The 15,999-nt window shown below is 32.8% G+C and overlaps 1 protein-coding gene across 2 annotated transcripts; it reads left to right on the forward strand.

Annotated features, from left to right (window-relative positions):
• Positions 1-6,858: 6,858 nt before the first annotated feature.
• Positions 6,859-15,999, forward strand: LOC114408358 (histone deacetylase 19-like). 2 transcript variants are annotated; one of them, XM_028371374.1, is made up of 8 exons: positions 6,859-7,069; positions 7,468-8,051; positions 9,822-10,262; positions 10,717-10,947; positions 12,629-12,699; positions 12,781-12,838; positions 15,465-15,530; positions 15,631-15,999. In XM_028371374.1, the coding sequence occupies exons 2-8, from the start codon at positions 7,524-7,526 to the stop codon at positions 15,727-15,729; spliced, it is 1,494 nt and encodes a 497-aa protein (XP_028227175.1). In that variant the 5' UTR covers positions 6,859-7,069; positions 7,468-7,523; the 3' UTR covers positions 15,730-15,999. The 2 variants fall into 2 exon arrangements, with proteins under 2 accessions (XP_028227175.1, XP_028227176.1); XM_028371375.1 differs by having other exon boundaries at positions 7,481-8,051.

The raw sequence follows: 15,999 nt of genomic DNA on the forward strand, positions 1-15,999 counted from the left end.
TACATCTCTAGTATTTATACTATAATTAGACAATTATTACAACTAACATTAGTAACTACCAACTTATTTTACAATGATTGAATGAACTAACAAAGTTAATTATTAGTCGTTAAAAAACAGAAAATGAGTAATTCTAGTCTTCTACTCTAATAGGTGATAAAGGAATATCCAGCAATTTAAGAGTTCATATTTTACTTTGAATTCTAGTTAACAATACACATGTTTTTTTACAAAGATAAAAGAATATCAATGTGAGCAATAAGATAAAAGTGTGAGAAATTGTGAGAAACTACCGAGTAATCTCTGAGAAAATCTATGTGAAACTTTATATTTATATCTGATAAAAATACTCAATAAGTTATTGCATCTAGAGTCTGGTGCACAGTTAGAAAATGATTGTAATAGCTAGTTAACTCTAAAGAAGCTATTATAGTTAACTAACTTTGAAGAACAACTACAAAGGGTTTCAATATAAGCTAATAACTTCTCTAGCTAAATTGGTAACTAGCTTACTCTGCTATACGAGTATGTTTAACATTCCCCTTGTAAACTTGGTGGATAAAATTGACTAAACAACATGACTTTATCTTGAAGGTTATAGAACCTGGTTTGGATAGCTCCCTAGTGAGAACATGACACGATTAGGCTCTAATGATTTACTCTTGCTTGGTTTAAATGCACCTTAAAGGGGAATATATGTATGTGTCTATGCGACAACTAGGATTGATGGATTGAATCCACTTATATTACATTGACACTGATGCGTTTAATGAGTTAATGATGATTGCTTATTGATTTTATATGAAAATGAGATACTTTATCTATGGAAATATGGTCTCAGTTTATGTAACTTGAGGGAAGATTTATGTTAAATTATTATGGATAATTATGATGTCAAAATTTAGTCAAACTTGCATGACTTATTTTTGGATTATAGTGGTAGGCAACTACATGATATATTGATGTATATTTGAGAATATTCTGGTTGGAAAACATGATGTGTGGTTTATTTCTTGGATTATATTCAACTTATTTTAGTTCTTATTTTGTTAAGTTTTCTAATTCCTATAATATAAACATTATCGAATCATGTTTCCTTTAACTTATTTTGCTAATGAAAAAGGAAGGCTCTGTATAATGACCATGGTTTTGCTTGTTTCGAACAATGCGCATATTGTTTGAATTATGTTTCTTGTAAATTCCTTTTTACTTTTATGTTCCTCATAATGATTGGTTGTGTATGTTACTCTTGATGTGTTCTTATCTTATTATTTGTTGTGTATTTTTGTATAAATAAAGATCTTAGTTAGAAGTTGGAAAATGGCCTCCATAACCAGTCTCAGTCTAATACAACTACAATTGGGAGCAGGAACCTGAAAACTTGAGATCACACTGCTAGTGCTTCACTTCTTAACATTGAGTGTTGTATTATCCCCCATCCCCTCCTCGATTTTCCTTGTGAAGGGGAGATTTTTATTTTTTTCGTTGCAAGTTATGCATTTCAAAATTGTTGGTTAGTGAACTTGACAAAACACACATGGGTATATTTACTCCAACTTTCAAACAATGTGGATGCAACGATGAGAAACATTGAAAATTCTTCCACCATAAACAGATAAAAAATGGTGAAATACAAAATAAAGTACATCCCTGAATGATCTATCAACTACTTCAAAGCAATGTCTATGAGTCATTGGAGCTTCATCCCGAATTATTAGTTTCATCTTTGATATCAATAAAAATCACTTAAAAACATTACAAAAATCACTTGAAACCCCAAAAAATCAACTTGAAGTCAACCAAAACAACAACAAAAAAATCCCTTAAAAATAACAACAAAATGTTAAAACCACTTCGAACCATAAAAATTGCCAAAGCATTTAAAAATAACTCAAAAGCATTCCAAAATAGGTGGAAACTGCTAAAAGCACTCAAAATCATCCAAAAACTACAACATAACTTAATTCAAAACTAACAAAAAAAACCGCTCAAAAGTACTTGGTCAATAAAAAGCAGCTAAAAGCCTATAAATCACTTGAAAACCCCCAAAAAAAGTCACTCGAAAACATCTAAAACCTAGATTCTATTATACAACTAAGGCATCTAAATCAACACATGAACAAGTAGATAAAATAGTCAAACAATGCAAATGGTTTCAAAGTGAGAAATTGAGAATGAACCTTTTGGCTTACGAATTGTACTTTTCTTTCCCAGAGAATTGGATAAAAATGTCTAATCATTCGACTCGACAAATCTTCTTCTAAATATCAGAGTGTGGAGTGTTGTTTTTGAATTTGGGCGGCAGAGAAGTCGTGGTGTTGATGGCATCCTTGGCATCAGAGCCCCTTAGTGGCATGGGTTGGATTTAGGGCACTTGCCTATAGGGTTTTGTTAGGGTCTTTCAATACATGGTTGTTGTCGTTGTTAGCGGTGGTGGGGGTTAACATTGAAAGTGAAAGATGAATTAATCAATTTCAAAGATGGATGAACAACAAAGCATAAAATAAACACAAGGTAATCGAAATGGAGTTACTAGTGTGATTCATTTTCGTTTCGTAAGAAATGAGAGGGTGGAAGGAGACAAGGGGCAACAAGGGGTTGGAAGGGATGATGGGAAAGGTAGAAGGGAACAAATATGAATCATCATAATTAATTTGCACGTAGCGACGGTTTTTAGCCACCACTATGTAGAAATAATTATTTAAAAATTTTAAACACTTGTGTTAGCTTAAAATCGAGAAAATGACCAAATTGAAATATCTCGAAAAAATAAAGGACCCAAATGAGTCTTTTGAAATATAAAAAACCAAAAAGAGAAAAACAAGAAAACATAAATGAGTCCAATTTTTAATAAGCTTAATTAATATTTTGATCCATTTATTTCTTCAAAATATTCAATTAGGTCATTTTTTAAAACTTTAATAAGATCTCTTAATTTAAAAAATGTTTCAATGTAGCCATTTTTGTTCATTTGAGATTCACGGTGCTAGTTTACAAATTCTAGCAGATGCAATTTTTAAACACCACTATATTTATTATTATTATTTAATTTTAAAATATAATAAAATAGATATAGTTTTTTTATAAAAAAAACTAAAAAAAAAACTATATGCTCATATCTAGAGAACCTCTTTCTTACTAACAAAGATCAAACTCAGTTCACCAAAAGCAAAACATTTGAGAAAAGTTGTTTTGAATATACCATATGGAAGAAAACATCACATAACATGAACTAAATAATTCAAGGAGCGTTCTATGGTGGACCATGTAGCAAGTGGTCCACGGGTAGAATTGAAATTTGTAGCAAATAGTACATGAAAATAATATTAAAATAAGATAAATAGTTAAAAAAATTAAATGATAATGTATAAAAATTCAATTATGCCCCTATTTAGTACAACTTAAATAAGTTAGATTGTTTACTAGTAAAAAAGGTACTCATCAATTCTAAGAATACTTTGGGTAATGAACAATATTGTGCTCGTCCAAACCAACAAATACAAAGGGCTTTCCATCATTGGTGTGTGAATCCCAACATGAGGTATTTCAAATTGACATTTAATTGTTTAATTTTTTATACAACAATGTTGCTTTGATCTTAATTTATCAATGCCAATTAATTATTTTCTTCACAAAATCTGATATATTTGTTCATGTGCATAGTGCGCCCCATACTCTAAACCCCAACTTGTAAAAATTCTTCTTTAGTTTACACTCTACAATTTAACAACAAACTCACAACATATGAGTTTTCTACATTTTAATCTAACACAATCATTAGTTCCCTATTACGGAAAAACTACTACCCCTTATGCAATCCAACATCACAAGCATCAACCAAACTTTCAAATGTCCTATTGATGAATCCAACCAAGTCATGAATCACAAATCAAAATGAGTAAATCAAATGCATAAGCTTGCAAAAAGGATCATTGATTCAACGATATTCAGTGGCGAGAAACAAATCTTCAATTAACAAATCCTTTTGATGTGGAAAAAAATTCACAAATCATTCTTCCCCTTTTCTTTCGTTCTCTTCCACCATCACAGTAATGACCACTCTCCCATTTTTTCACCTTTGATGTCGACAAGGAAGATAAAGAGGGAAACAATGATGTCGTTGTTAGGTGAGAGTCAACCTTGGCAAAGATTTGGAGCACGAAGGTAGCACCGCTGCTGTATTGGGCGATGAGGTATAAAGGAATAAGGGTTTTGAGTTTAGAGGAAGTTGGGCAGAAGTGAGATTTGAGAGTGAATGTTAAAATGGTCTACTCAACATATAATCTATAAATAATTCATTGTATAATAAAATTAATATTCTGATTGCCCCTCACAAATCTCAACCATCCAAAAGGAATAAATTAATAATTAAGAATTTTTAATACTTTAAATACTACTTTTCAGCGTGTTTGGTACAAATGAAAGTGATGCGATGGAAGTGAAACATCACTAAGAAGGGAAGAAAGCATTTCTACTCTCTAGTTTAGGAGCGGTGAATGAGAACCGAAAGAAGTTGAAAGTGAATGATTGATAGTAGGTCCCACAAGCAAACACCTTGCATTTAAAATTTCTTTTTTTCAATATTGTCCTCGTGTCTTTCTTATTATTTTAACACACTCATGCATCCAAACTATGAGACTCATGCTTTATACTCTCATTTTGGTGCATCCAGTGCTTGTATTATTGTGCTACCAAATGAAATTTTTTGTTACAAGCATGTACATTTATGATTGAGTGTTTTTATACTGCTTAGAATTAGCCGTAAAAATGAAAAGACACATGTAAAGGACATTTGGCAGGGAAAAAGTTTTTTCATGTTGGGAATCATGATTGCCGGAAATTATGAATTCTTGGAATCATGTTTCCTAAGAATAACTAAATTTTATTTGGTTGACAATTTGGAATCTTCAAAGAAGTTTTCAAGGAATCAAAGAGTTATGTGTATTTTTATCGATTATTTTAATTATTTACCACATTATATAATTTAATAAAGAACAACATGATATTTTTATTGTATTAAAAGAAAAATTAAAGTCGAAAAAGTACAATTCTCACCTTCCTATAGGAATTTTTTTTGTGAGAAATGAACTAAAAAACATTTCCAGGAAACATCATTTCCATAGAATGTTATTTTTTTAAAAATGTATATCAAACATGTGAAATTAAGTTTTCCAACCTATAATTTTTGAGAAACCAAATTTTTTTTTTATCAAATACCTCCATGATGTAAAGAGAAAAAAAAAATATACACTAACAATGTAAAAAGTTTTATACAATTATCTAATCATAATTCATCATTTATGGTAAGTTTGTTGGCTTTTAAAATAAGTATTTTAAAGTAATTTAAATGATGATTTGTGATTGAACGTATAAGACTAGTAATGTAAATTATAAAACAAATAAATCCAATTTAACAATTCAAGGGAAGGTGACTTACCTTTTTTATTTATTTATAAAACATATACGTGGTTTCTTCAATTTTTAAAACATATAACTAGGGTTTGGTAAAAAAAAACATATAATCACTTTCTACAAATGCAATGTTTACTTTTAAAAAAAATTACAGTCACATAATCTATTATTTTCATGACATGATGTACTTTGATTTAAAAAAAAAAACAATATCAAATTATGGTTGTTAGATAATTGATTTTGTTAATTTTAATTTTGAAAAAAAAAAGCATTTTGTTAACCACATTTTATTTTTAGCATTGGGGCAAAATTGAAAACTCAAAATGATATAATTTTGGGTTAATTTTTTTTCCCTTGCTTAGCTAACCATTTTAATATAAAACTTAACCACTTTTAGTATCTCTTTCATGGAAAGTTGTAAAATTCGATTCGGCCCCGCTAGTCGGATCGGTCCAACTGGGATCCGGTAGCATAATCAGACCGATTTTACTATTTCATCGTTCATGCATGTGGCCCGAGATGATCCAGCCAAACCCAATTGGTTTTGAGGAAACTCGGAGTGGGTTGTGCAGGCTAAAAAAAATTGCCACGCGAGAACGACTTCATTTTGAATCAACCCTAAAACCTCAATGGCTCATCTTCACGCTCGGGTCTCTACCCTTCTCTTCATCTTCACGCTTGACTCGACCACCGCCGCACTGCGAGGGAACTCGCCGTGCTGACCTCGCTGCCGATAACACAAACGAGGACATTGATGACCTGAGAGGGGTCGAACTTCGACGACATTGTGAAGTGGTGATGATCGAAGAGGAAGAGGAGTGTTATGGACTTAGGGTTTCAAAGCGAGAAAATGAGGTGCAATAGAGTGTAAAAACTCAGGGAGGGTTATATATATATTGGGGATAAGGTTTTTGATTATTCTTAAAGTGAAGACTTTTATTTAGGCCTAATCTGGTCAGATCCACCTACTCTTAGGATGTTGCTTCCTGTACTCCTTTTATTGCTTTTTGCACTTTCCATTTTGCATTTCGTAATGGACTTTTCATCATATAATGAGAAGTGCTGAAAACAATAATGGGAGTGTAAAAAATTTATCTGCACTCTTTTTGTTTACTGTCTGACTCATTTCATTTATTGAAAATTAGATTTGTTTTAATTTAGATAATTACTATTTATACTATTTTTTATTACTGATACACTTCACTTGTATTAATAACTTTAATACGTTATTTTAGATTTTGAAATATAAATGAATCTTTCTTAATCAAATAATATTATTTATAATATATATATATATATATATATATATATATATATATATATATATATATAATTTTAAATTTTTTAACATATACCTAAATAGACCAAGTCCAACTCCCCAATTAAATCATTGATCCACTATTTTAATCCAATTAGAGTTCATAACTTTGTTTTCATGTGTACCAAACATCCTTACACTTTCCTTTTTATCCTTAGTATAAGAGAGACTACTAGTTTAGGACGAAATTTATGGTTTACTTCGGAGAATAATTTTAAAATATCATCGAACAAGCAGTTAGAGTTGTGAGGCGCTTTTAGCCGGAGTTGCTTCTCTCATCGTCAGTTGTCGTTACGTTGGTCGACCGACTGTGTGCAGCTGATTTTGCAAAGAGAAGAGGTAAGGCTAAAATCGATGGGTACATAAGCTCTATCCATTTTTACAATGGAATTATGGAATCAATTACTATTATGTTTTATATTCATTTTCTCATTCAGTAGTATGACAATCTAAGATCTTGATTGATATTTTCCGTCGTTTTTCTTTTTTTTAGTCTATATATTAACCGATAGGGTTTGTACTTAGTTTATTAGGGTTTGTATTTATTTTGCGCATATGGTGCCAACACATAAACCATGTCTATAGTAATCCAACTCTTATTTTTATTTTGCATTTAATTTTCTGATTACCCATCATGGTCATTACCTTTGTTTTTCTCTCTGTTTTCTTCAATACTTTTGAGTTGAGCTGTTTCACTTTTTTATATAATAGTCCCTTTGGCTTCTTTTCCTTTCAAGGGAATTTTGTTAGGATAGTTGAATACTGATAAGAGAAATAACGGGAAACAACAGACATGGATACTGGTGGCAATTCTTTACCATCTGCACCTGATGGGGTGAAGAGAAAGGTGTGCTATTTTTATGATCCGGAGGTTGGGAATTACTATTATGGGCAAGGTCACCCAATGAAGCCACATCGCATACGGATGACACATGCTCTTCTAGCCCATTATGGATTGCTACAACACATGCAGGTCCATAAGCCATTTCCTGCTAGAGACAGGGACCTTTGTCGATTTCATGCTGATGATTATGTTGCATTCCTTCGAAGCATAACTCCTGAAACACAGCAGGATCATCTGAGGCAACTCAAACGCTTTAATGTTGGTGAAGATTGTCCTGTTTTTGATGGCCTCTACTCTTTCTGTCAAACATATGCAGGGGGTTCAGTTGGGGGTGCTGTAAAGTTAAATCATGACCAATGTGATATTGCTGTCAACTGGGCTGGTGGGTTGCATCATGCCAAGAAGTGTGAGGCTTCTGGATTTTGCTATGTTAATGATATAGTCCTTGCAATCTTAGAACTTCTCAAACAACATGAGGTTTGTGTAATTGTGTATTTCGTTTTGATTTCCCTTTTTTGTCCTGCTTTACAGATATATTGATTTCGTGGAAATTACATTTTTACACTTGATATATTCTTTAGGATTTTTGTAGGGAATTAGTACCATTGAATAATGAAGGACATAGCTCAAATTTGTAGGCTATAATAATCTCATACGGAATTCTTTTCTTTTAGATCCTCCTGGAATTGTTTCAGTGCTAAATTTAATCTGACATGAACCCCTTAAAACTTCTAAAAAAAAACTACTGCTCACCTTGTGAAGCTTTGGTTGTAAACTCCAACATCAGAGGTTGATAGGAACCATGAATTTGTTGGGAATCCTAGTCCAAGTAAATGAGCCATCTGGAAGGTTTACTGTAGAAAGAACAAAAAGACTTCAGGAACTGCCATATAGGGCAGTTACTGGCTGTTTGTGTTGTTTAAGACAGTTATTTGTAGAAAAAACTGCTGTGCAGAACAGTTTCTGTTATAGGGGAGAGTTAGTTATGCTTTTATCTAGTATATTGTAATTCGGAAAGGTAGGGATGCGTGTGTGTGATGTATGTCAGTCTTTGAACAGAGAACTATTCTCTGTAGGAGCCCTAGGCTCTGGAACCATCCTTTAGCAGTGTGTTGTTTGAATTCAATAAAATTTCCCTTTCAATTTCAATTTCAGAATTAGTGTCTATCATAGGTCCTGTGCCTAGCATAAGCCAGCACATGAAGTTATTACCCTGTATTGTTTACCTCGTTAAATCTATTAAAAAATGGATCTAGAGATTTCACAGATTAATCTGTTGGAAGTTTTGTTAATTGTTATTGTAACTGGTTATATTCCAGGAGTAACCTTTCTGAAATATACTTATAATCTGTCTGTAATTTCTCCTTTAATGCATCTAAACAAAAGTTGCACACACCAATTTTAATTCCAATAGAAAACATTCCTCCCGTTTATAATTTTAAAGGACATGTAATTTGTTTGGATGGATGAATCTGGGGAGGAGACAAATAGAGATGAGAGAGTTAGAAGAGAAATATACAGTTAATGATTTGGATGGAGGTGGATTGTAGGAGAGAAAGAAATTTTTGGTGTGGCATCCGCCCAAAAAATTTCTCCTCACTTTAGGGGAGATTTTAGGGGGAGAAGGAGGAAGCATATGTGTTTTCCACAAGTACCCGTCATTGGTTTTTGGAACATTTGTTAAGGGTAAAAGGGATTTTATATATAAAATTTCCATTTCTTTCTACTCTTCTATTCATTCAATCAAGCTGAGAGAATTATTTTCATTTCCTTCCTTCTTATTTCTATTCATTCACACAATACATCTTTTCTACTATATTTCTTTATTTTTTCTCTTTCCTTCCTTTCCTTCTTCTTTCCTCATCCAAACACAGTGTACAGGGTCTTATTAATTCTGGTCATAAGCAGTAGAAATATATTAAAAAAGGTTACGTACTGTGATGGTGAATCTTTAGGGAATGAAATTATGTTAGGCATGGCAGATTTGCATTTTCAGTTTCAATTCAGTTGTTGATGATTCCATCATTTTTTAATTTTCAAGGGGTTCAACAGGTTATAGGACTGGAGTAAAGTATATTTTGAGGGGTTAAAATATAAGATTTTAAACTTAGCATTTTAAATTTGATCTGGATTAAAATTTCTGGGGGTGAACTGGTAAAATGTTTGTATTCTGAAGTTCTCAAATTTCTCTTCACAAAGTTTTGTGTCTATTCCTGATTTCAAATGCTTATATTACATCTATTGCAGCGTGTTCTATATGTGGACATTGACATCCACCATGGAGACGGTGTGGAGGAAGCTTTCTACACTACTGACAGAGTCATGACTGTTTCTTTCCATAAATTTGGTGACTATTTTCCTGGTACTGGGGATGTACGTGATATTGGATATGGAAAAGGAAAATATTACTCTCTTAATGTTCCACTTGATGATGGCATTGATGATGAGAGTTATCATTTTTTGTTCAAACCAATAATTGGCAAAGTAATGGAAGTGTTCAGGCCTGGTGCAGTAGTTCTCCAGTGCGGTGCTGATTCTTTATCTGGAGACCGATTGGGATGTTTCAATCTTTCAATTAGGGGTCATGCTGAGTGTGTCAAATACATGAGATCATTCAATGTGCCCCTCTTGCTACTAGGTGGTGGTGGCTACACCATTCGGAATGTTGCTCGTTGTTGGTGCTATGAGGTAGAATGTTGTTTCAATTGATAAAATTTCTGCCATTTATTTATTGTAATTTCATTAAATATAAGGTAGCATGGTTCATAGGAGTACCATATTTTAGTCAGGGTGCTGCAATCCACAAGTGGGGTTATTGTCTTGAAATTTCAATATTTTCTCCTTTCATACGTTGATTATAAAAAATGTAGAATTCTAAACATGAAGTAACTTGTTCAGTGGAAGTAGTGATGTTGGAGGGGTCAAAGCAGTTGAGTTATTGTTTCATTTTGCTTGTCTTGAACTATAAAGTATAAATTAGATATCCTAAAGCTTCTTAGTATTCAATGGGGCTTACCATGTAGTTGTTGTTTCTCACTTCTCAGATTGTTCATGTTTTAATAGTTATGTATTACTTGAGTAATTGTTTTGTAAAAACAATAATCCAAATACAGAAAATTATACATGTTATATGTTAAGGCAGACAGGAGTTGCTCTTGGAATAGAAGTTGATGACAAAATGCCACAACACGAGTATTATGAATATTTTGGTCCAGATTATACCCTTCATGTTGCCCCAAGTAACATGGAAAACAAGAATTCCCGTCATTTACTTGAAGAAATTCGATCTAAACTACTTGAGAATCTTTCCAAGCTGCAGCATGCTCCTAGTGTCCAATTTCAGGAAAGACCTCCTGATTCTGATCTTGGAGAGGTAAACTTCTACAGCCATTTATTTTACTGCATTTCCCCGTTATCTTTCCTGCAAATAGGCTTGGTGATAAGGATTTCTTTTTAACAACAATGTTATTAATGGCGGAAGCATGGTGGCTATAAATATACAAAGGCTTCAATATTTTTTTGGTCCTTATAAAATTATTATTATTTTTTTCAAAGTGGTCCTTGTAAAGTTTATTTGTTAATAAAAAAACAAATAAAACAGAGGAAGATAGTATGATTAAACAGAACAGAGACAGAGACCAGAGCATGTGTCTCAATTTTTTTATTTTTGGTTTAAAGAACAGTATCTGAATTTTTTTGTTAAATAGAAACAGGGTGTTTAGAAAGAACAAAAATGGGATAAGGAGAGGTAGAGAATGAATAGAAAATGAAAAGGGAGAGTACGGATAGAAACAAAGGAAAAAATAGAGGAAGATTGTGTTACGAACCAAGAATAGAAATGGAAAAGAAAAGAATGGTTTTATTGAATGGAATGGAAACAGCATATAATAGGAGCGATCTCTCCTTCAAAGGTTTCCCCTTTTTGTAACTGAGCCACTGCCCAATTCACAGATGCTAATAAAACTGAAAGAATCCTCTTACCTTTCTTCCCCCTGTTTATTTCTATTTTACTCCTTTAACTAACTAACTATTGTTATTAACTAGTATTCTAAATTTCCCTTCCCTTTATATCCTAACAAGTAACAATACCACCCACTTGAAAATCAACCTCGTCCTCAAGCCTGGTGTTGAAATCTAAAAAATGAAAAAGATCGAAAGTACTTCTATGACTTTATTGTAGCTTCAGGAAGATGAGTAATTATTTTCTATTCATTGCCTTTTGATGATGCTTGCCTATTTAACACATGTTAAATATGTAAATAGCTATTACTAGATTCTGCAGATTGTTCAAGGATTGCGAGTTTGATCGCAACATTGTTGTATTGTTGATCCATTATGATCCTAATGTGTGGGCTCGGGTTGGCTCTTACCCAGTTTGAAAAAAAATCATATTACTTTGGGCTTTCCGAGTTGGGTTGTAAAAGGATTTTAGAAATGAAAAGGAGAGAAAACCTCAAACTTCAGAAATGGAGTTTTTGATATTAACTAACTCAACTGAAAAGTAGTTACATCTCTGGTATTTATACTAGAGCTAGGACAGCTATTTACAGCTGTCAGTACAGCTGTCATAGCTGACAGTAGCAACTATCAACCAACCTAAGGATGGTTGAGCTAGCTAACATAACTAACTCTACTTAACAGAGTAAAATGAAAGGAGTAATTCTACTCTACTACTCTAATACCCCCCAGCAAGCTCATGAGGGGTTGACAAAAGTTTTGTCAACAATTCTGAGCTTGTTCCTAAAAACATTGAAGTTGGAAGGAGATAGAAATTTGGTGAGGATGTCAGCATATTATTCAACTACGAGTAGATTGTATACTCTAACACCTATATTGACTAAAGATAGTGTCTAATAAGAGTTTATAAAGCTTAGGCACCCCTCTTCTTACAAAGTTGGTTTTGAAGGGATTAGTTAGACCCAAAATCTAACATAAATTAACAAACGCAAACAAATCTTAACTTATCTGAATCCTTATCCTTACTAGAATTTGACTTTTGTTTTCTTATTCAAGCTCATTTCCAAATACTCGTACACATGCACACAATTTTTCAGGCCGATGAAGATCATGATGATGGAGATGAGCCTTGGGATCCAGATTCTGACATGGACGTTGACGTTGAACGGTATTTTTCTTTATACCCAATTTATTTCTTATGATTAAATATCATATGATCATGTCCTCAATTTGTTGCCTCATTTATCAGTGAGCTTGTCTCGAGCAAAGTAAAGAAAGAAATTGCTGAACCTCAGCCCAATGATCTGGTATGTGTCTCTTGGTTTTTTAATCATCTAAATAAATTATAGCAATATCATTCATGTTGAGACTCTAATAGTGATAAAACATGTTATACAATGTCAGAAATTGTATATAAATCTACTTGTATTAGCCATGTTTTCAGACACAATCTAAAATTATATTTAGCACATTTTTTCAATTATATAAATGTTGTTTACATAAATGTCAATACACTGTTCAACAAAAAAAGTAACCATTACTCCCAAATGAATGTTTTCTAATCTCACTGTTGAAATACATACTATCAAAACCCTATGAGTCTTTTACAAAGCACTATCCCATTAAATTTTGTTCTTTTTTCAAGTTGTTCCATGCTTCCATTTGATGTATATAACTTACAGTTAGAGAAATGGAGAGGAAGGGGGGACTTCAACCCTTGATCTCTTGAAGTTTATCCCGAGAGTAACTTTAAAAGTTACTATTTATCCTCCACCCTTCATTCTCTTGTAATTTAACAGTTGAAGGTGAATTATATGCGTGTGTGTGTATATAAAAAGGGATCAAGGTACTCCAAGAATAACTATTTTTAAGAGTAACTGTTCATCCTCACCTTTTATTTTCTTTTAATCGATGAAAGATAAGTTATTCGTTAATATCAGATTAAAAGAAAATGAAAAATGACGATGGAGAATAACTTTTTTAGAGTTACTCTTGAAGTAATTTGTCCTCATATATATATATATAGAGAGAGAGAGATTCATTTTCTTGAAATCTAATGAATATTGAGTAATTCTAATGGTTTTGATGAATAATTAATCTTAATTATTATATTTCAACAAAATGAATGGTGAGTAATTCTAAATCAGTTACTGTTATAGAGTTTAGGTGGGAAAGAGAAAGAAACAAAAACACAGAGAAAGAAAGAGGGAAAGAGAGAAGAAACAGAATATAGAGGATAGAAGGAAAGAGAAGAGAAACAGAGAGGTCAAGGAAATGTGCTCCACACTCTGTGATTATCATTCCATCTACATTCAGTCTGTCTAAAATACAAATACAATAGACCTTATTTATAGACAGCTACCTAACAGCCATAAAATAACAGTAGCTGACTAAAATTAACTAACTGACATTTTTTTTAATATTTACATATCAATACCCTTCCCCCAAAAGAAGACCCTTGCCCTCAAGGGTCTTGCATTTCAAATGTAGGGAATTGCTGTTGAAACTTGAATAGAGGAACCCATTTAGCCTCCTCATCAGGTAAACCATGCCACTGCACCAAAAATTCAGTGATAATATGACCCTTCTTTCTTCCCATATGTTTGTTGAGAATCTTTACTGGAAGCATAGAACTAGGTATGGCTGGCCAATCAATGGGAGGATGCTTTTACTTAATTAGGATGCTCCATTTGAACAAATCTTTCTTCCATTTGATGCATCATTGTCTATGATCTTGTTTTTGTGTCCATGGGTGAAAAGATTCTGATCTAGTGGCCGTGGACAGCCTGCTCTGAATACCACTGTTATAGAATTTAGGTGGGAAAGAGAAAGAAACAAAAAGAAAGAGGGAAAGAGAGAAGAAACAAAATAGAGAGGATAGAAGGAAAGAGAAGAGAAACAGTGTTCAAGGAAATGTGCACTGCACTCTGCGATTATCATTCCATCTACATTCAGTCTGTCTAAAATACCACAGACCTGCCTTATTTATAGACAGCTACCTAACAGCCATAAAATAACAGTAGCTGACGAAAATTAACTAACTGACATCCTTTTCTTTTTATATTTACATATCAGTATACCTTCCAGACTAAAAGGTAGGGATTGGTACTTGGAAATATGTAAAGAAAACTTGGAATTATGTAAACAACTGAATATTATTTCATGATAATGAGTAAAAGTATATATATAGGAAGACTAATCCTAATATTTACTAGCTATCATCTTGCTGTCAAAATGTCAGTTAAGGGAACTAAGTTACAAAAAAATAAATTTGTAGAAATAAAAATTAAAATAAGAAAATAATATCATGTCCTCCAAAACTCTCTCAAGCTAATAAATAGATATCTATCATTCCCGACTTGCAGGGAAGATCTTGGAAATGCTCTGTGGCCCAATCCCTTGGTTGATATATGTGCCACTTTACAGCTAGAAGGGACATGTTGCAATAAAAAATTATAATTAAAAACTATATTCTTCAGGATCATATAGTATCGGCTGTCAGGCATCCATAGAAGTTAAAATATTGATCTCCATAGAAGTTAAAATATTGATTGTTTTAGTTTGTCTGTCAAGCATCCTAATACAGTTCAAATACACTGATAAAATTGTGTCTGGTCATGAAATCTCAACTATCGGCTGAGATAGCCATGTATTCCATGTTACCAACAGTTTCATTTAATAATAATTGAGAACCTGCCGACATTAGAGTCTGGAGACAAAATTATAGGTTCTGGGTAACAGCTTTTTTTTTTTTTAATTATGCAACTCATCGCCATATATTGTATATTGAGTAACTCTTCATGAATTGCTTTTTCTTGTGCAGTCCTCGGACTGCTACTGTACATTCTGCATCTGACGAAAAACATTATATAAATTTGTGCATAAATTCGTATGAAACTTAGTACAATGTGTAATACTGGCTTACCGTTCCAGGAGGACCAGAGAAGTGGAGAGCATTTGAGAGACTCTGATACTGCAGTTGCGGAAACCTGCATGAAGGTGAATTTCACAACATAAAGCACGAATGCATAACACTAAGCGTGTTTACGGGAGAATATACGTACTCTTACAAAATTCTGACTGAATTTGGTTCTTGCAGGCTCTAGATATTTCTTCTCAGAAAGCTGATGAAGATAATGTGAAAGTAGAACAGAATACTGTGAATGATTTGGCCAAAGAGACGGACCTGAAGGGTTAAGCAACATAGGCTTTAACTGATTGGTGAACAGTTAAATTGATTTTCCATTTATGCTGTCGCATTTCCAAATTAATTGAGATGTGGCTGCTGCTTGGTTCCATCATAGTCCATTGTATACACCAGTCGCATTTTCCTAATGTTAGGGGCAAGTTTGCAAATTTAAATTGGTTTTTTTTTTTATCTCATCCAGATGGTTTTTTGTACTGTTACATTACATCTTGTTACAGAATAGTATTACGTGCTATTATTGAGCCGGGTTTATTTTTCTTA

Source organism: Glycine soja, chromosome 4 (assembly GCF_004193775.1).
Source record: "Glycine soja cultivar W05 chromosome 4, ASM419377v2, whole genome shotgun sequence".
NCBI classification, from domain to species: domain Eukaryota; kingdom Viridiplantae; phylum Streptophyta; class Magnoliopsida; order Fabales; family Fabaceae; genus Glycine; species Glycine soja.

What these genes read in the sequence shown, in the direction of transcription:
- LOC114408358 (XM_028371374.1), top strand. Translation starts at nt 7,524, where the DNA reads ATGGATACTGGTGGCAATTCTTTACCATCTGCACCTGATGGGGTGAAG. An exon ending in CTCGTTGTTGGTGCTATGAG is followed by an intron (nt 10,263 to 10,716) that starts GTAGAATGTTGT and finishes ATGTTAAGGCAG; the next exon opens with ACAGGAGTTGCTCTTGGAAT. An exon ending in ATGGACGTTGACGTTGAACG is followed by an intron (nt 12,700 to 12,780) that starts GTATTTTTCTTT and finishes CTCATTTATCAG; the next exon opens with TGAGCTTGTCTCGAGCAAAG.